Source organism: Hypomesus transpacificus, chromosome 10 (assembly GCF_021917145.1).
Source record: "Hypomesus transpacificus isolate Combined female chromosome 10, fHypTra1, whole genome shotgun sequence".
Lineage (NCBI taxonomy): Eukaryota > Metazoa > Chordata > Actinopteri > Osmeriformes > Osmeridae > Hypomesus > Hypomesus transpacificus.
In genome coordinates, this window is record NC_061069.1 from 8,950,169 (window position 1) to 8,971,394 (window position 21,226).

Sequence of the window (21,226 nt, forward strand, 5' to 3'; positions counted from 1 at the left end):
AGAAACTAGCTCACAAGATGGGTAATCCTGTTCTTTGTGAAAGGGATTGTACTTATGGTGTGTATTTATTCGCCTACATGCCTGTCCTTACTCAGTAATAATCTTTATAATAATCTTCATGAAACATAAGTTTGCAGTTATGTAGAAGTCCCCGTTGTGCTTTAATACCCAAACCTTAAAGGTGATGTTGGGGAGTTAATACAGTGCAAACATCTAGACCAGTTATAGGCCTTTATCGTTTCCATAGGCCTATAACATCACACACTTGGCCGTAAATACCAATATTTACAAATGAGAGAAACGAAACAAAACTTTATTTACTGCTTGCCATGATGTTGTTTTAAGGGAATAACACAAGTCAAGACTGATAAGATTTGCAGGTGTCATTAAAATAGGGGTTTTAGGAGCACAATATTCACAAATAAAACAACTTTCACCTCAAAATAAAGTTGATAATGCACATATTACATTGTCATACCTCAGCTCCTGAGATGTCAGGCACAGGGAGACACAAGCAGCTGAAAGGTGAAGAAGAGGTAGGAAAAGAAAGGGAGAACAAGAGCACACCAATAGAAGGCAGGCAAGGTCATGTTGCCATTCTTAAACCCTCAATGGGAAGTGTTCACTTTTTCAAACTTTTCAGTGACGCTAAAAGCGTTCCACAGTGTGCACATGGGCTAGAATGAGTGTGAGTTGCATTGTGACCAATAAAATGCTTCTAAATTGATGCGGCGGTGATGTTAGAGCACCCTTCAGACAGAAGAGCAGAACAAATCATCACAACCGCAGATAAGGCGTAGTGTTTGGGAATGCTGATAATGTGACTCTTATTGACCAGCAGTAACTGTAACCGTGATCCACATGGGTAGGGTAAGGTATGGGATCCTGAAGTGAACCCCCCAGCCTGTCCCTCAATACTCAAATATGATTAAGTGAACCTTTTATAGTAGTAAGCAACCAGTTAGAGAGCTTGGGAACACATATGATTGCACAATTCCCAGAACAAATTCAGTATTTCTGCCTAGTCCCGACCAAACATAGTTGTAATGACATTTATCCAACCGACCAGGATAAATACTATACAGTACACTGGGTTCAGCTGACCATGAAGGTACCTAGTCTCTGAGAAGTCACTGTATATCAATTCCTTGCCAAACTGACAGATTCACTGGTAGATGAAAGTCAGCCGTTTAGACAGAACAGATTTAGAATCTTTTGAAAAACATCAACTTGGATTGACAGGTCATCATCAAGTTGTAGTGTAGAGAAGGATTGTTTGACAGAGACCCACCCCCCCTCCCCTCCCCTCCCTCTGTCAATGACTGATATCTGTCAGATACCAAGCCGGTGGACGATCATTTCATTGACATGCTTTTATGTCACAGTTGATTGACAGCTGTCAGTTCCAGGCAGGACCGGGGAAGGAGTCAATCTGCACTGTGTCTTGAAAGACGGAGCCTTGACTAGAGTAGGACACACGGACTCTCATCTTTAGACTGACCTGGGGGGAAAAAAGACAAGTCATGTCAGAGTGTGTGTGTGTGTGTGTGCGTGCCTGCATAGGAGACAAGCTCGCCCCACTACAGACCTTGTTCGGGTTGTTGAGAAGCACAGTCTGAGTGACCTGTCCTGAGCCTCGAGCAGGGAGGGCATCCCCACTGGGAGCCTTCATCTGTAACTGGACACTCTGACCAGGAGAGGTCACACACAGTAAAAGGTCACTCACAGGGACACACTCACAAGGAACCAAGTCACACAGTGATCCGCCACAAATAGAATGGTCCTCTAATATACACGGTACCCAACTGGAACTTCTAGTAGGCAAAGGGAAAGCAAGACAATCCTTTCTTAGAGGACAACAAGTTGGTAGGGTGTGTAGGGGGGTTTACCCGTGTGGGGAAGGGACTGACCTTGGGCACGGCTGCCTGTAGGCTGAAGCCAGAGATGTCATTGTCAGTGGCATTGGTGGCAGTGAGGGTTACAGTTAGTCCTGTGCCTGTCGGTTTGTCACACTGTAGTTTCAGGGTCACACCATTCTTATCGTACACCATGACACTAGGCGCTAGTAAAAAGACACAAATACAAATGTGTTACACATAAATAAAACCTGTGTATCACACAGACTATAAAGGCAGCCAGTTTCCCAGTGCCCCATTCACACGCCCTGGTGTGTGTTTTACCTGGTGCGGGGTCCAGTTTGTCATTCATCAGGTCCAGTCCTCCCAGCAGGTCCAATAAATCTCCCCCAACGCCGGCACTGTTGTTGACCGAGTCTGGTGCAGTGCTGGAGAGTGCTGGACTGGCCTGGGGAAGGGTGTCAGTACCACCCAGCAAGTCCAGCAAATCACACACCTTCAGGGAGAAAAAAAGGTTTATCGTAGGTTGTGCACTTTCCCCCACCCCCATTTAACCATGAAGCATAGACATGTTTTAGGACTTGTGTTCTACACTCACTGGTCCTGGCATCTTTGTCATCAGTGTTTACCTGGTTGGTCGGCTCCTGAATCAACACTGCTTCCCCCTGCTTGAGTTTGATCGACTCCCTCTCTTTGATGGTCCCCTCGGTTGACTCTCCGTTGGTATGACCAGGTGAGTTCTTGTCAATCACTGGCATCCTCTCCAAAACAGCTGCCCTGTGAGCACAGACATGCAACAATGTTGTGTTGTATGTATTGTAATAGTGTCATGGCTATAGTGCAATAAGGCTGTGTGGATTTTTTAGCATGTGATTACCATTTCTTCATGGATACAAAATGCAGTGTCAAAATCAAATTGTATTTGTATTGTCCTTTTCTACAAGACATGTCACAGAGGGCTTCACATTACGCCCAAAGAACTGCACCTAAACCATCAAGCATTAAGTCTATATCACTAGCAGTTTAGACCTACCTCATATGGTCGTATTTCTTGAACAGAGCATTGTACTCTACTGCCCTCTGCTGGAGCTCCACGTCTATACAGCTTCCATATATGCTGACGATGCTCCTGATCCGACTGGCAGAGAGAGAGAGTGAGAGAGAAATTGACAAGCACAAATTGAGTTATTTCAGCATCAACTGGAAAGCAAAACTGTTTAAATAGCTGGGGAAAACCCCCGGAAAAAAAGCTTTTCAGTTTGTCCCATTTCATAGAGCTGAGCTTGAAAGAGACATACAAAACGAAAGAGTGACGATGGCTCTTACTCAACGTTCTGTGTGATGCGTGTGCTTAGTTTCATGGTGGCGGTCAGAGCGAAGCCCCTGGTTGCCGCGGCCGACATGTGTGATTGTAGTACCGTTTCCAAGGCGTCCAGGACATCATCCTCTGTCACCTTACGGTGAGAAGAAGATAGATATTGCTGAGTTCAGTACAGGTCTGGATCCTGGGAGCGCATGTTACAAGGCAGAATATCTGGGACTAGGACTAAGTGAATAAGTTAATTTCACAGGAAGCTCTTTCATTTCTTTCAGTACCTGAACTGGTTCTGTTTCTTCACACTCCCCTCTTAAAAGCAAGTCTCCATACTCTCCAATGCACCAACACGCCACCTGCACCAGGGATTGCTGATAGCGCACAAATAAAAAAAGAAACAAAGATCCTGACATGAGTCTGATCAAGTGTCTGTAATATCTGATTTAGAGGATATAAAGTCATTGAGACAGACAAACAGACACCCCTACCTGTGAGATATCTGTGATGAGAGCTCGGTACAGCTTGTGAACAGTGTAGCAGTGTAGCTCCGTAGCCGTGGTGATTAGCTGGATCAGATTGGGAACTGTCTCGTCCCTTACGTCACCCCCTGCCTGACAGAGATGAGACTACAGTCATGCAAACTGTCAAAACGGCACACAGGGGCAAGCATGTAGTCGACCTAGTTAACAGGACCCTCGAGGACAGAGCAGGGTTTGACTGTTAGTCACATTTAGCAGGGTGCCGGCCATTTCCCAGACACAAATAAAGCAAAATCCTGCACTATTTAAGAAACAGTGTCTGTAATTTGAGCCCTATCAGTGAAGATTTCCCTCTTTTTGTACTTGTTTAAGTCCAGAGGAGGGCTTAATCAAGGGGCTCAACATTAGTGGATTTTGAACTAGTTCCAGTGAAAACGCCAGATAGGGGCAGACTCCGGTATGATGGCACAGTGGCAGTATTTACCGTGGTGAGGACATGCAGGATGGTGTCAATGTGCCAGCGCTGGGAGGGGGAATACCTGACAGGGACACAGAAACACGCTCAGTGGTGCCGCCCGTGACTCAGACAGTGCGCCCGTGACTCAGACAGTGCCGCCCGTGACTCAGACAGTGCCGCCCATGACTCAGACAGTGCCGCCCATGACTCAGACAGTGCCGCCCATGACTCAGACAGTGCCGCCCGTGACTCAGACAGTGCCGCCCGTGACTCAGGCAGTGCCGCCCGTGACTCAGGCAGTGCCGCCCGTGACTCAGACAGTGCCGCCCGTGACTCAGACAGTGCCGCCCGTGACTCAGGCAGTGCCGCCCGTGACTCAGGCAGTGCCGCCCGTGACTCAGGCAGTGCTGCCCGTGACTCAGACAGTGCTGCCCGTGACTCAGACAGTGCCGCCCATGACTCAGACAGTGCCGCCCATGACTCAGACAGTGCCGCCCGTGACTCAGACAGTGCCGCCCATGACTCAGACAGTGCCGCCCGTGACTCAGACAGTGCTGCCCGTGACTCAGACAGTGCTGCCCGTGACTCAGACAGTGCTGCCCGTGACTCAGCCATATAACAAACACATACAGACAGGTAGCTCAGGCCAGCGTGCTTAGTGCAACACATCAGCCAGGTGGTCGCAGAGACCAAATCATAGCCATACTAGAGATTTGTGACAGAGTGAGACATCTATACACACACACACACACACAGACATGCCCACTTCCTGGTGGCCATTGAGTACCTCTCAGCAGCATTGAAGATGCCAGAGGCGGTGTGGGCTCTGAGCTCAGGGGGACAGCTGGAGAGGAAGAGGAGCAGCTCCTTCATCAAAGAGCGGATGTTGACAGCTGACACCAGGGCTAGAGATAGCTCCAACGCCCGGCTAAGGGAGGAACGAAAGCAGAAAAACAAAGAAATTCATATCTTCACTATTCTATTTATCACTTTTTACTGTTCAGCTTTTGCATTTCGAGCCCCTACATGCACGTCACACTACCGTTTCACAGAAGCATCCTGGTCCTTCAGGCAATCCACTATGGTTCCCCTGTGGCGCTGAACTGCATTGTGGTCCGTCTGCACTATCTTCTGGAGTGAGGTCATGGAAATGTATCTGTAATTAAATAAACGGATCAGCCAGTAAGAATGAAGCTTGATGCAATGTGTGGAATTTAGCAATGTGTCACACACTGGTCATATCAACATCCAGGGAGTGGGAGCTCATATATCCCATTTTCGACAGCTTCAATGCCTTTATTCTTTGGGCAAAGATGTTTCAATGTTTAATATGTCAGCTTTATTTTATAGTGACCATAAACATTTTTATTCCCAACACAATTGCTTAAAAAGTATGCATCAGACTGCATCAGACCAGACACACTAGCAGGCTGAGACAGAAAGATGGATGGGACAGTCATTTTTCTTGCTGACTGGGGCAAAGATGTGAACTCCCACCAGGACCCCACAAACCTGCTGGACTGTCCTTATAGTGATAAATCCTTTAAATAGTAGGCTTCTAAACCGCCTGATAAAAAAAGAGATTGATAACACTTTCACTGTGGTTAACAATACCCATCTGTCACAGTCTTATGACCAGGTTTCTGACAAGAGAGATGGTTGAGACTGATTAACTACCAGTGAGGTTTGTTTGTTTTAAATCACCGGTGAGATCAGCCAATGAGCTTCAAAAAAGTAAACTGAGCTGATTGGAATTGAGATATAAGAGGGAGGGAGAAACAGACAAATCAAGGAACACTAACCGAATGTTCCTGTCGTTATTCAAGAGAAACCGTCCCAGGATGTTGACAGCTAGAACCTGCCACACAAGAAGCAAAACAAAAGTACACCTTCAAAATCTGCAACATCACTGTACACCATCCAATATACGATGTACAGTATCCAATGAATTGTAGTAATTATTAGCATAGTGCTACTCACCCGAAGGCCACTTTCAGACTTGATATCCATGACTGTGAGGACAGTTTCATACAGCACAGCACTGCCTGCAGTCTTACTGCTGTCTGTGTTGGTGGCCACCTGTATGTCAATCATCCATATACGGTTATCTCCAAAACAAGCACAACATTCTGAATTCTTAGCACAACTAACATAGGTCTCAAACTATAGGTGCATTCCAGCATAGGGACGTGCGGGTGAGTGTTACTATAGTACCTGGGCCAGGAGGTCGTTCATGGCATCACTGGCCAGGTCATTATTTCGACCCAGGATCCTCAGAAGTCTAAGAATGCGCACCTAGAGTTGGAGGGAAAACAGAAGAAAAGAGATTGTTTCGGATCTAACATAATGAGTTGTATTGCATGAAGGTGAGATGAGCATCTCCTCGGTTGGTTGGAGCCCGACTGACGTACTGACCTGCAGGAAAGGGTCACTGATCCCAGCGACGTTGTGTTCTGGAGAGTATCCCGACATCACCAGGCCTTTCATGATCTGAACCAACTCTGGTACCACCTAGGTCACAAACACGTGCACACGGGGGGGGGGGGGAGAACGTGAGGCAACGACGTGGAAACAGCATGTTTACACTCGCGTTTGGTGTGCTTTTCCCCTTCACCTTCCGGAACTGCTCCAGGGTCTCTGGGTTCCGTTCACACAGCTCCGTGATCAGGATCACAGCTCCGTGCAACACACCTACACATGAAACGACCATGAGAGCTGGACAGCATGCTGACCGCAGGGATGCCAGGGGCGGGGGGGTAAAGACAGAGGCACTGACCATGGTTCTTCTCCGACAGCAGGGATCGCGCCGCGGGAGTGAACAGCTCTCCTAGTTCGGGTACTTTTCTCACTATGTGAACAGCACAAAGAGCCGCCTGGAATGACATTAGCAACATGCTAAGCAGAAGATAATCAAGGCAAGAGGCAGTGTCGGTCGGGGACGCCTACCTTCTTCTTGATGTAGGAGTTGGAGGCTCTGAGGAGCCGGTCGATCTCCGGGGCCAGGTCTCGACACATCTCAGCTGAGCCCATACAGGCCAGCGTGCACAGGGCCAAGGACTGGACATACTGGCTGCTGTGGGACAGGTCACTGGCACACAAACACAACAGACAGGAGCTAATTAGTACTAGTACCTCTAACTTCCTGTCTGATGGCTACGTTTTTTCGTCTGCCTGTGTTAGAATTGTCCTGTGTTTGAATGACTCGAAACAGTCTCAGTATTTTGAGCCCTTACTTCTTGATGGAATTTGTGATTAGCAGACTTGCGTCCTGCTTCTCATCAAGGAGCATCATAGCACCCAGGTAACCCACACGCTTCTCATTATAACGGGGACTGGCAATCAAGCGGACACACTCCATCTGATTCAAACACCAGACACAAGAACACAAGGGCAGAAGGTTAGCTGCATGAATGACACCGCTCATCACAGAAGAATTATGGAGGCTAAAACAAAGGCCTCTTGCCCTCATGCCACCATGACATTACCTGACCAAAGTGGGCTGGGTAGCCCAGCATGTGCACGTACAGGAGTTTTGCGAGGTTGTGAGAGCGGCCCCCATTGTCTGCTTGTCTAAACTGTGCTCGGATGGCGGCACACTCTCTCTGTATCACGCCCCGCTCCTCTCCCTGTGTCCGGGCTCCTCGGATCACACGGATCATCTCCTGCAGACGCACTGATGGCGACATAGCTCTGTATGCGTCTGAGAGGGACAGAGGCTGAGAGAGAGAGACTAAGAGAGAGAAACAGAGAGAGGCTTAGAGAGTGTGTGTGTTTCTACGGATGTGAGGACAGAGAGAGGGCAAGAATGTTAATTGGTTTTAATTTACTATGGAGTTATGAGCTACATTATCAAATATAGAAGAATGTAGTAATCTATATCATCTATACAATTTGTAAGTAGATTTGTTTATCCATATGTCTGTCTGTCTGTCTGTCTAGTCGGATGTGTCAGAACGTTCCTAAACCTTCAATGTTCAGCTGTTGGACTTCCAAGGCATATAGACATATATATGTCTATGTTCCAAGGTACAGGTGCCAATCGTGCGATGCACCTGTCCCAAGTCTTCCGGGTCATATCGCTTAGGCATTGACAAAGTAAATCAAAAGAAAAAGGTATACTACTAAATGTTGGGCTATATGGAAAGCAATTAGCTACATGAACTTGGCTTGCTAGCAAAGTATGTAGCTACAGTACAGCGCAACGACGACACAGCGATACAGCACAGGGTTTCAAAACAATTGCAGTCTAGTAATAGGTGGACATATGGGAAGCTAGTATTTTAATAATGCAGAAGCTTTGAGTTCTAGGCAGCTAGCTAGCTAAAAAAAACGTCCAGCGTGCATAGGTACGAACATAAGCTACATATTCGTGTCGAAACAACCTCGAATGCTGCTAGCCAGCTTGCTATGCTTTTTGTCGATGTTTGGTCTTACCTTGGGAAGTGGACACAACAGCACTCACAACCGCCCTTTTTGTCTTTAAATTGTAAGGATGTGTCAATTTCAGCGGGGCACTACAACTACTCGGCGTCTATCCTTTGGTTGAAATTCTACTGTACGTGGACCTCTAGCTTGAGGACCATAATGGCAGCATCACTTCCGCAAATGGATCTGCTGGCCCTTGAACACCGCCCCCTAGGGAAACTGTACTTCGGTTCAAGTGTCAAAGGGGTTAAGGGGGATCCAGCCTTTACGTGCATGTTTCGCGGATGCATGAGTAACATCGTCAACAGGAAACCTCCCCTACCATTAAAGTTGGCTTATCTAATAGTAAATGAAAGATTACACAATTTACTTTTAAAGGAAAGCTCCCTTTCATGTTTTATGTGTATTGTGTACCAAATGATTTATTAAACAATAAACAATGAACATAATTCAGTGACTCAAAAGTAATACAGTTTGTTTACTATTTAGGAAATTGTATTAAAATGTTGGCGCTTTGCCAGATATTATACACTGGCTTTGACAAGCTCACCAACAAAGCACAAATAATCAAACATACTCAAAGACAATACACAAATTGACTTAAAACCAGACATCCTGAATTCAGGAACACAGTAAAAATGACTGCCTTGATAATTGTAGCCCTCAAAAATATTGCATTGAACACTACTGTCAAAGGGCAGTAGAATTATATGTGAGGCAGTGATGTTATATTAAGGCCAGTCAACATTTCTAACGAATGAAAACCCAGTGCTATGTAAAAGTACATTTGAGTGAAAGTGCATCTGAGACGTTGTCTTGTGTCACAGGTAAAGTGCTAAGCTCCCCCTATGCACTTGTGGAGTGATGGCAGGTATAAAGAATGCGGCAATAGTTTAGCTTTAGATTGGTTTTGCCATGTTGCCATCACCACCCCAAGATACTGAAGTGCTGAAGTGTCAGAGCTTAGGACCTGATTGTGGGTGGATGGAGCACCAGTACTATCTTTAATTTAACATAATTTACCTTTTCAAGTGTAACCTTAGCGTGCTACTCTATGTGCAGAAGTTCATGCATCAGATTTAGAAGGTTTCTCCTCTTCCTGCTTCTCCATCTTTTCTTCTTCTCCTTGTTGCTGCTGCCCCAGTGTCGGACTCTCTTCCATGGCAGGGTACACTACTGTACATAACTTTTGACTGAGATGGGTAACTTTACCTGTCGAAAATAGAAGGTGAAAAGAGACAAAAGACATGGACGACATCGTCAGAGATTTCTTTTGAGCATTTGATGATCGAACAGAAAGAAAACAAATCCGATTATGGATTTACTGTACATTTATGATGACAGCTCCAGCAAATGAAAAAATCCAAAAAGGGATTCATCTTTATGAGCTACTACTCAACACTGCACATGTCCTTCCTACCTATGAATGTGTCAAAGCACTGGGGCTTGTTGTCCCAGTGAACACCAAGGAAGTAAACAGGGACGCCAGTAAACATTATCGCCAGGCCAATTCCACACACAATGGGCTCAGTGTATAGAGAGAAAAACAGCAGGAAGGCCCAGAAGAGCAGGTAAATGGTGGGCCACACCAGGCTGATCTGAAGACACAAGATAAATCTTTAAGAAAACACTAAGCAGGCAGAGCATTACATATCCAGCAAATGCTTACACAACATTTACTAAACCTCAGAAATATTAGGTAAGGAATCTCCACTATCACTGTCACAAAACTAATTCTTGCCATTTTCTTCATCTCAAGCCACATTACAAATACAAGCAACAACCCTGTTCAATTGAATTGAGTGACCAAAGCCCTGCTTTACCTTGATAGGCCGATACAGGTCAGGCTGTTTGAAGCGTAGAACTATTTGCCCGGCAACCGTGACTCCATAGAAGAGGTAGTTTATAAAGCCCACATAGTTAATCAATGTGTAAATGTCACTGGTGCACAGCATCAGCAAGGTGGACAGACACTATAAAATAGAGGGGAGAGGAATTAACAATGAATACTCTGGTTGTGTGAAAATCAATAAATCAATATCCTCAAAGTGATACTATTCCTGTGTGCGTGTGTCGATGCGTGTTCCCAGGTACTGTCAGTGCAAAACTCACAGTGAACAGCAGGGCCGGGATTGGGGTGCAGCGCTTCACATGAATCATAGCCAGTAGGCGTGGAAGATGACCTTCTCTTGCGCCAGCAAAAAACAGGCTGAGAGGGGAAGAGCAGGAGGGAGAGAGAAAAACAACATTAACACATAAAAAGCCAGCACTAAAACATTGCTAAAGCAGTGCTACTCTAAAGAAAATTAGGGAGCTAGCCAGTCCATTACACAGCAGGGCAGATTTTCAGTTTTAAGAAAAAGGAGATAGGAAAGTGAGGAGGGAAAAGGGTCACTGATGTCATTGGAAAGTCAGCTTCAGGAACTTTCCAGTAATCGTTTTTTCCAAATTCATCATTTTTTATCTCACCACGAACGTGGCCCCACAACTAAAGTGTAGTTTTTCTTCATGCACACAAATACAGGGTAATGTTCAGCCAGCACTGAGTGACAACTGGGATGCAGAGAGAAGACACAGGGGGAGGGGTGCATGTTAACTGACCGCGAGGAGGTGAAGAGAGAGCCATTGACCCCCCCGAAGGTAGAGAGAGCCACAGAGAAGGGCATGATCCATGACATCACTCCTAGCAACTTCTCACCAAACGTCTGGGGGGGGGGGGGGGGGGGGGGGGGGGTTGCAGTAAAGATAGAATAGGACAGGAGGCACACACAAACACACCATGGCTCCAACTCAGACAGTTCAGGCCAGGGCAACTCAAACTCCATTTTACTACTGAAGGCGATCCATGCTTTTTTCCCTCCATGATTTGGAAAGAGCTAAATAGTCAGTCAAACAGTGAGGATGTTACTGGAAGTAACCCAGGGGAGAGGCTTCTTACCACAGCAACTGCATTGGAGGCCAGCAACTCCTGGGGACTCATTGCAGTGACATAGGCAATGTTGGCAAAGACGTACACAAATGTCACCAAAGGGATGGAGATGAAGATGGCACGAGGAAGGTTCCTTGAGGGGATGACATGGGAGGGAAAAAAGACAAAACAATGTTAGTGTCAATGGAGCTGCTAATCTCTACAGAGCTGCTATCTAATCGCAGTTTAGTCATTTTCTGTGATACCCTTGAGGTGGGCCAGTCAAATAATGTTAACACATTTCTAGTTTAGATCTGTTTTTGTGTGTCTACCACTTACCTGTAGGGGTCTACCAGCTCCTCTGTGACATAGTTGAGGAAGTTCCAGCCCCCATATGCAAAAGAGCCTTGTAAGAAAGACAGAGCCACCAGGCCTATGTCATAGTCTTGGAATGTCTCAAACGCATGAGCAGGCTCCAGCCAGTAATACTGACCTGCAACAACGGTGAATAGGATGTTATTAATTGTGATAGATTATAGACTATAATACTAAATAACACTCAAACCACCAATAATTTGCATTCAGTCTATATAAAAAGCACGCTAAAATGACAAATAATTGCTTAAGTCTATGCTCCACCTGCATTGTAGGCGCTTTAATATACATGGAATCATAAAAAGTCTGACAATATAGAATCATAGCCCAGGAATATCAACGTGTGCCATTGCCAACAGCAGTCACCAGGGTCAGTCCACATGAGGGCATTGCAACAGCTTAGCCATTTAGTTATACTCTCGTGAGTGGGTGGTTTAATCATATAAATGAATCGGGTCTGGACGGATGTCTGCATAGTGTGGTAGGGGATTATGATGGGATGAGGAGGAATGTGAACCTTAATCCTCCCTTTCACGCTCGCATAACTTCATTCCCATTGGAGGCACATGCTAATAGCAGTGTGCTGCTAGCTTTAGTACTTCTCATCTATCAGTTTCTCCTGTTGCACTGCATGATTGATGGGTGAAAGGGTGAATTAAAGTACCAACTAGCTGCTCATCCAAGAAATGATCTCAAAGACACTTTCTGTATGACCATAAAGTATAACAAGTGGCAGACAAACTATTCCCTGACTAGTCGATATAGAAAGAGGAAAAGGCACTGCTACACTGTCAAAAAAGAGAAAAACAAAAGTGTGTGTGCGTGTGAGAAGGAGAGTGCAAGACAGTCAGCCAACTAACCTTTGCAGATCTGAACGATGCCCATGACAATGATGAGGCCCAGCGCCAGGAGCTTCCCAGTAGTGAATACATCCTGGACACGTGTAGCCCAGCGCACACTGAAGCAGTTCACCCATGTCAACAGCACTGCCAATGACAGGTAAACAACAACAACCAAAAAGGAACCATGATAAGAATATCTGACAGCAACGAGGAATGGTGGGGTGGAGCTTGGCTTATCTAAACAACGTTTGAAGGTCTACACAAGAGATGTTCATTTTAAAAGTTGCCCGACAACAGTAAAGCGTAGACAGCCCTCAGCCAATGGGAGACATTCTACTGTTTATCCTTTGACAAGACAATTATCCAGGTCCATTGGCTCCTCTGAGTGCTTTGCCTGCCACTAAAATGACTCCACCTGTTATCCGTCCATTTGTTCTTTTTTTGTGTTTGACTGGGTAACTCTGATGGTTGCCTTGATGAGAGTAGTAAATATGTCTGATAGTCTACTGGTTGCTGCATGTGTTAGGAAACGTATTGCATTTCAGTGTGTTGTGAAGATGGACACTCACTGAGACAGGCTGCAGCCAGCAAGCGGAGGCCACCTTCAGGAGGCAAGCAGGAGGGGAAGAGGGGCTGGAGAATGTAGTTAGAGAAGGTGAGCGCAACGACTGCCTGGTTGGTGGGATAAATCACAAGCACAGCGATCCACAGACGCAGGAACCTGCAACACCAAAGCATAAAAAAACATGAGGAGTTAAGCTTGTGAAACACACACCATTACACAGTAGGCTTATTATTAGATGAACTCAAATCAAACAGACACTGAAACATCCCAGAAAGATTGAACATTGTTCAAGTGCACAGCACCATCATGCCCTCAATATAAAGAATGGCAGTTGGAAAACAAAGAAACTGTTGAACAGTGAACATACAATAGGGCATAATGAATAAAACTAGGTCAAAAATAATTCCTAAAGTACAAACGAGGGATTACTGTACAGCTTTGTACACGCGTGTATACTATAAAATTGTCCATGAAAGACAGAGAGGAAGAAGGTCTCAAATTCCCATTCTCGTCGCCACATCATTTTCCTCTCTCACCCAGCAAGACCTCCAAAGATATCGTTGACGTAAGAGTAGTCTCCCCCAGACTTGGGGATGGTGACACCCAGCTCTGCGTAGCACAGGGCTCCAATAGCCGTGATCCCTCCTGTCACGATCCACACGATGAGAGCAAAGCCAACAGAACTGGCATTCTCCAGGACGCCCTTAGGACTCACAAAGATGCCTGAGCCAATGATGTTGCCTAACATTAAGAAGAAAAAGTGATGCATTAGCAAGTGGGACATGTTAGAATACAGTAACATTCTGCATGCAGTGTAATGCTGTATGCATCTGCTGAAATATGAGAAATGTTAGAAAATATCTCTATCACAAGGACAAACAGCCACAATACAAGTGGAGATTGCAAGGGAAAGGCATAATTTCCTGTCAGTAAGGTCTCTGTTTCCTCCCTGGTATAACTATGTGCAAAAAACTCTCAAAGCCAACTATTTATAATTGCTTTTATTATATTTATTTTATTCTATAGCAATTGTTCTCTCCAATTTTCACAAAGTATTAGGCCAGCCTCTCTGTAGGAGTACCCACTACAGAAGCTTCTCTGGTATGTTTTCTTTAACTTAAAACAAAACACCCCCACACTTGATTCCATTTAAATAATTGGATCAATAATAAGTTTAGTGTATGCATGTACAGTATAAGATATTCTGTGCTTCTTGTCAATGGTGTAGCAAACTGTGTAGCTGATCCATGGAAGTGGAATTCAAAGCATTAGTGAGATTACTTTTGATCGACCTCTGAATGTGGGTTGAGTTAAACGAATCCATCCTGATGAAACTGTCAAGAACACTAAATGGCATACTATGCATTAATCTGGGCTTGGGCCCTATACTGTAAATATCACACCTAAAATGAGAAGAATGAAGACACATGGCTTTAGGAAAATGTATACTTACACACTTTGTGAAATTAAAATGGGCATATCTCCACACCTGAATTACTAAAACAGACAAGCCTTTCCAATAAGCACGACTTACCAACAATAATTCCACATGCGCTGACAAGGCCAATCTCCTTCTTCAGTGCCACCCCTGAGCTCCCAGACGTCTTGACATGATCACAGTCGTAATCATCACCGTCCGCCGGTGAATTTCCACGCTGCCTGAGACTTTCGGTCATTTTGCGTCTACAAATAACTCCTGTACAAAACTCCCGTCTTCAATGGGCACAGTTGAGATCGATGCTCTTTCTTCTGTAGATTACATGCAGATGTAGACGTTGTAATGAGGCTTACTCCAATTTGGTAAATACATTCCCTAGATCTTTAGGTTTTGAGGTGTAAAGGAATATAATTGTCCATGTTCAAAAACATTTCAAACTTTTGATATAGGTCATATCAAGCAGAATAATACTTCACCATAAAAATAATCTTGGCCCAGGTTTGGATACAAACGCATACCTACGTTTGGAGTTTTAAGAGTAACGATATGTTAAGCCTAAACAACGCTATGAGACAATGCGCTCTAAAAAATACTGTTTCTTTTGTTTGTTCAGTAGGCCTACATTTCTGCCATAGAAAGTTTACTCTGACAAAAATCCAAAACATCAGTTTAGCCTGTGTTGCAATTTAAGGTGGACCAGCAATAACGAATGAACCTGCTTTTAAGAAACAAACTTCAGCCTCGCCAACAGCCTTTGGAATGACAAAAGCAACCATCTGATATTATTTTTCCTAAAAAAAAAATTCAGTCACTTTTATAGGATTGGGGTTTTATTTAACATACTGATAAACGCTTACGTTTTTCCATTTATCTGCAAGGATTAGCTACTTCTATTATTAGTAACACATGAATAATTCAAAGCAGGCCTGGCTATGCGACGTAGAGCTGCGACCAGCCCCAGCTCCACCTGTCTAGATAAAACATAAAATAGCCAAAAAAATCTTCTCTTCAAAGACGAATACATTGACCACTTAATAAATGACAGTACTAGAACTATATACACACTTGTTACTAATAAAAAAAATGACAAACAAATAATACAAAAATTTCCAGGCAACCGATGTCTTTTTCAGGTATACGGCTGAAATAGTCCACATCGACGAATATGGTTTATCGTTTCAAACAAGCACTTAATAGCTTAAAAGTAAAGTTGTCTTATCCGATGGTGTTATTTTGTTATTTTGCAGGTTTTTTGCAAATTCAAAACACACTCACCCCGACTCTTCAGCAACCACTGTCTCCTAAATAAATCCAGTTGAGAGCTTAAAATTAAGTGATATACTTCATGTTCAACGCAATGTATGGCAGCTGGGAAAGATGTAGAAGATAATGATTGTCTGCCGGGTCGCTATACCTTGGAAAATTAGTGGAAGCACTGGGTTGAAACGCTCGTCATTTGTAACCAATCACCGTGTCCGAACATTCAACATTGTTTGAGCCCCGCCCCTTCGCCAACGCTCAGTAGGATCCCAGATTACAAAAATAAAACTATGTTGCTATTATGAGAACAGTCATCATGTGCTTTAACACTCTGCATGTGTGTTAATGATAAGACAAGCGTGGGCGTCAGTTAAACACAGCAGTTTACTCAGTTCAGGAATAAACATGCTTGCAGTAAATATTGGAATAAGGGTCCAGTGTCTGTGCATTTGGTTGGTTGAATACACCGTGGTTAACCCCAGGTTGCTATCTAAACATTAAGTATAGGGATATGGTTGGCACACCCTATTCATGATGCTGCGTTGCTGCAGTTGTGATGGGTCACTGCAAATGAAGATCTTGGTCTTGATGTTGTACAAGCCTGGGTCAGGGTGTCAGTGCACAAGGTCCTATTACACAAGAACCTATACTGGTGACAGAAAGGTGTGTTGGTACTTTGCAATTACAGTTGCTCAACATGGATGGAACCATGCAGTCCAATTGCCTTTCAACTTGGAACACCTACTGGTGAGTTATAAACATTTGAAAACTTGTTAAACTCTTCATAAAATTGTCTTTCCATTGAATAAAGTGCTTTATATCCATGTACACATTTTGGGGAATAATGTGTCACATACATGTAACCGCAGAGACACAGCACCTTGTAGTTATGCTTTTATTGATCAACATGGTTCAGACAAAGATACAGTAACAAAAAGAATTGAACACCAGAAAACACACGACCAGAACAGCCTACATACCCCATCTCAATTTCTAGCTGTGTGAAATTGTTCTCTTTCTGATTCTAAGTTATCCTTAAAAAAATACAAGTAAAATAAAACAAAAACATGAGGAACCTCAAAGAAGCCATGTTCAAACACCAAGACTGCATTGTAACAAAACCAAAACAATTGTGTAGGGATGATGACCATGCAAAGTTGAGGCCCTCATTCCCACTGGCACACCACAGTCAGGTATATTTAATCCACCCTTATGCATTAGCCCTTGCCATGACAAGGTTGTAGGTTTTGAACCGTACCTGTGCAGGCCGAGGGCTCCAAAAGACAATCCTTGGGGCTTGAGTAAGACTACCTCCTCTTCAATCACAAGTAAGGGCCCTGTTTATAGATGTGTCCGTATGTATGCGTGTGCGTGTGTTCGTAGGTGTCTGATGCTTGTCGTCTTCACAAGCCAATAGTGTAGGATCGTCCGGCTGGGTTGTGGATGGCAGAGCAGGTGGGCTCGGTCACAGCCCACTCATACCACACCTTCTTCCCATTGTTGCACCTCCAGAACCTCACACTGACATCGTCATCCCGCGTCAAAGGAATAGGTTGCTGTTTTTATATATTAAAGTACAAAGTATTAAGACAATTAGCTACAAAAGCAGTAAGTTGTGGTTAGAAAGGAACACGTTATTGATTTACAAACTCACCTTGAGTGGGAACAGAATGGGAAACCAGGAGAACATTCCAGGAGAATGGGTCTCTGGCTTGATACCTGAACACATAAAAACAATGGAGCGGTCAATGATCTATGTATGGATTATACGGAATCTTTATAATGATTGTCATGGTTATCATACTTGTCATCCCTACAGTGACTTACTGAGTGTTACATCTCCATAGAGTGTCGTCTCAAAGTACCCAGCAAAGCCATGAAGCACAGAGTTACACCCCACTGAGAATCTGAGGCACTGATATCGATTGTTGTTCATATCTGGAACGCAAAGAGAAAGGGTTTTCACAATCGTTTTTTACATACACAATGTCGAAGGTGGCCATTACAGGGCTACCCGTGGTGTGGTATGGGAATGTGTGTGCAGCTCTACCTTTAGTGGGGTGCTTAAAAGTGAAGCAAGCCTTTGGCTCTGCCAGTTGGTGGAAGTTGTGCAGCCTAACGACATAAGGTGTCTCAAAGTGGCACTCTGGGTCCTTGTCCCGCTCTCGGCATCCACGCACCTCGTTATACAGCTTGGAGGAGGAGAGGGGTGCCAGGAAGGAGGTGTAGGAACAGGGGATGCTCACCCCGTTCTCTGAGGGGTGGAGAAAGAAAACAGGATGAAGTAGGGAAAGATCCAGATATGGATGGAAGCGAAAACAGAAACGATGAAAAAGCAGTGAGCGTGAGATGTATCACTTTCACAGTTTGAAGCGATGTGAAAGTGGAATGGCATTAAGAAAGCACATGTTTGGGTCGCTAGGTACCTTTGAGAAAGTGCTGAGCTCCGTCCAGGCACTCGGGGGACAGCTCGTTGTCACCGAATGACCCGAGCAGCTCGCTCACAATGATGTCTGCTTTTTCCGGTGCCACCCATTCACGCATGTCGCATGACACCACGGTCACCTGATCGCCCCACTCCTCGAACCGCCAGTTCTCAAGTCTGTGGTGAAGATGACAACAGTCTGACAAAGAACTTGCGGAAGAATGAGAAAAGTTGGGCGACAGGGGAGTGTGTGTGTTGTGTGTGTGAACGCGTGACTCACGTGACTACCGCGTTGGGGTTCTTCTCCACGGCATACACACGCAGCTTCCTGTCAGCCTGTTTAGCAGCACGCAGAGAGGCATTGACTAAGGGACCTCTCCCAGCACCTAGAACCATCAACACCCTGAGATGAAAGAGGGTGATAGTTAACAATCAGACAGGCCACAGTTTGGACTTGGACACAGAGGAAAACGATGGAGGTGGAGCAACTCACTGGACATTGGTGTCTTTTTGCTCTTCTGGGACTCTGTCTAGAAGACACTTATACACAGCCTGCAAAGAGACCAAGAGATTCAGTCTAATCCACACATTTTGACTGGAAGGTTCAACATTAATCTGAAATTGAGCAGTGGTAATCTTTTACCTGCTGATACTGGGAGTATTTGATAGGATCCTTCTCAAACACTTCATATGTCTGGGACTCCAAATTGTCCATGAGGGGCTAATGTGAGAAACAAGAAGACAGGCAATAGTGTCACCAACTCACATGCATGACACTCAATATAGCAGACAACAGTTAGTCATGCACACATACCTGAAGGGGAGATTGGAGGTAATCCTCGTAACCCTTGGCAAACATCTCGTAGGAGTTGGGGGTCGGTCTGTTCTGGTTGAGATATTCGAGGTACTGCAAGTAGGAGCGAAAGTCTTTCTCACTGTGGCGACTGGTTCCTGTGAAGATGAACTGGGCTTCCAGCTACAGCGAGAAAACAAACAAAAGGATAAGAAATGGTATAACGTTTTTTGTTGGATTGCACCCTTTAGCACTTGGATGTGATACGATTCATTTAATGGTGTAACCTTGAATAGACGGAAGATAATTCTCTGATGCGCTTTTGATAGGACCGGAAATCCTTTCTTATTGGTCAGGAAGATGCTGGTAGGTAGAATGGCAGCTTTGATAGGCTCTCCAAGCCACTTGTCTATCACTGAGTCAGAGGGCATGTCTTCCCCAACTTCAATGGCTTTGAGAAGACAAAAAACATTAGCCAAAATTGTCTTAACGATAACTAGCTTATTCATCACAACGACCTCATGGTTCATTTAAATCTTCATACCCAAGCATACTCTCTTGTTGTAGTCACACAGAGTCCTGAATGAATGCCACCTGTAGAACGAACGCACAACAACATGGGACAAGATCCAACATGGAGTGAATGACAGAGGAAATTCAGATTCCTATTGGCTTACCAGCCCCAGGTCTTCTCGTCATCACTCCCATCATCCATATTTTTGGTAGGCTCATTCTCTATGACATCTTCCCTCAAGTTTTCAGATGCCATCAGCGGGACCCGGATCCAAAACTGACCCAAAACATGAAAGAAATCAATCATTTAGCCAGTCAAAATGTCTTTGCCTGCGGCAACATTGTGTTGAACCGCTAAGGCTAATGCTGGACATGAATTTATGCGCGGTTACCATGCAGGAGTGGTGACCAGTCTGGATGTGATTGAGCAGCACACGTGCCAGGTTGGCACAGTGAGGCCCTTTCAGAGGGACCATGAAGGCTGGCAGACCCAAATAAGCAGAGAAGTTTAGCTCCTGGACCAGAGCCTGTTAAGAGGAGCAGACGGATAAAGGAGAGGAAATTGCCATTTTATTTGACTAATAAACCCACTACTCCGATGTAGTCATAACAGGCCAGGTAATGTCTGACTTACCGCTTCGGAGTTCCTGCGCTCGGTTTCAATCTCGGAGTCTGTCTCGATCCATGGGGATAGCTTCCCCACAATAAGAGTGTTCCAATCTAAGGCAGAAATAACATGTAAGGTCTTCCGTTTTGCCTTTTAGTCTGATATCAAAACATTAGTTAGTTGCTCATAAAAGCTCCTGCATTTGAACATTGAAATGGCTGGCACAGTGAGATGGACCAACTGTAAACTGGCTCTGTATTAATTGAAGCAGGAAAGTGGTGGGTGGATGGAGAAGGCCTCACCTCTCCCACACAGCAGCAGGTCTGAACGTGTCTGGGCTCCATTTCGCACTTTGGCGGGGTCCAACTCAAATTCTCTCCTGAACCTCGGATGGAACAGGGGCATGCACAGGAAGTCAAACCTGTCAAGAGTGATTAAAAACAGTTGCATATTAATTTAAATGATATTGAACTTTGTGTTTTGTGCTACAATTAGCTCCTGTATTCTTCTCTAGGCTAAATAATGACCGCTTCAAACTGTCACATGGCTCAAAAAACTAAATTCAATGGTTAGCTTGTTCACTCACTACTCCGTACTCGTTTCAATGCACAAGTAACTAGGCACCAACCATGTAGTATGGTAATGTAATTTAGAGGGAGACGTGAAGTCTTTACTTGTATTTTGCACGTGTTGACAATTCACCGGTGACTTCGTAAAGCTAGTTAGCTAGCATTGGCAAGCCTCATCACGTGCAAAGAAGTATACGAGCTTCGGATAACATACCTGGTAACTGGACCGGGTTTAATTCCAGACTAACGGAGAGGTGCAAAAACTCACCCTAGTTTAGCGACCGCAGCAAGAGTATCAGCAACCTCCGGTACACAATTCAAATCTCTCCCGCAGGACACCCTGCCTCCTGTACTAGCGGACGCCATCATCCGATTGAGTGAGGAGGAGGAAGAGCAAAG

The 21,226-nt window shown here is 44.8% G+C and overlaps 3 protein-coding genes across 3 annotated transcripts; all 3 read right to left on the minus strand.

Annotated features, from left to right (window-relative positions):
- Positions 1-292: 292 nt before the first annotated feature.
- ap1g2 (adaptor related protein complex 1 subunit gamma 2) lies at positions 293-8,714 on the minus strand. The gene is made up of 22 exons (XM_047027748.1): positions 8,542-8,714; positions 7,593-7,837; positions 7,341-7,465; positions 7,054-7,195; positions 6,884-6,980; positions 6,722-6,798; positions 6,523-6,618; positions 6,322-6,402; positions 6,088-6,186; positions 5,910-5,965; positions 5,150-5,263; positions 4,895-5,035; positions 4,135-4,189; positions 3,660-3,782; positions 3,453-3,542; positions 3,183-3,310; positions 2,890-2,994; positions 2,486-2,633; positions 2,181-2,352; positions 1,911-2,062; positions 1,589-1,687; positions 293-1,501 (listed from the first exon to the last, which is right to left on the minus strand). Exons 2-22 carry the CDS (start codon positions 7,791-7,793, stop codon positions 1,400-1,402), a joined length of 2,403 nt encoding a protein of 800 aa, XP_046883704.1. The 5' UTR covers positions 7,794-7,837; positions 8,542-8,714; the 3' UTR covers positions 293-1,399.
- Positions 8,715-9,152: 438 nt separating this feature from the next.
- On the minus strand, positions 9,153-16,057 carry slc7a8b (solute carrier family 7 member 8b). The gene is made up of 12 exons (XM_047027745.1): positions 15,936-16,057; positions 14,757-14,971; positions 13,759-13,963; positions 13,227-13,378; positions 12,676-12,801; positions 11,780-11,933; positions 11,471-11,594; positions 11,134-11,237; positions 10,645-10,741; positions 10,356-10,505; positions 9,953-10,130; positions 9,153-9,744 (listed from the first exon to the last, which is right to left on the minus strand). The coding sequence occupies exons 2-12, from the start codon at positions 14,896-14,898 to the stop codon at positions 9,599-9,601; spliced, it is 1,578 nt and encodes a 525-aa protein (XP_046883701.1). The 5' UTR covers positions 14,899-14,971; positions 15,936-16,057; the 3' UTR covers positions 9,153-9,598.
- A 740-nt stretch (positions 16,058-16,797) lies between these two features.
- On the minus strand, positions 16,798-21,220 carry prmt5 (protein arginine methyltransferase 5). The gene is made up of 16 exons (XM_047027476.1): positions 21,096-21,220; positions 20,561-20,679; positions 20,286-20,371; positions 20,044-20,178; positions 19,816-19,928; positions 19,683-19,732; positions 19,426-19,589; positions 19,160-19,321; positions 18,989-19,066; positions 18,839-18,897; positions 18,626-18,748; positions 18,347-18,522; positions 17,971-18,174; positions 17,748-17,858; positions 17,575-17,639; positions 16,798-17,476 (listed from the first exon to the last, which is right to left on the minus strand). The coding sequence occupies exons 1-16, from the start codon at positions 21,194-21,196 to the stop codon at positions 17,324-17,326; spliced, it is 1,899 nt and encodes a 632-aa protein (XP_046883432.1). The 5' UTR covers positions 21,197-21,220; the 3' UTR covers positions 16,798-17,323.
- Positions 21,221-21,226: the final 6 nt, after the last annotated feature.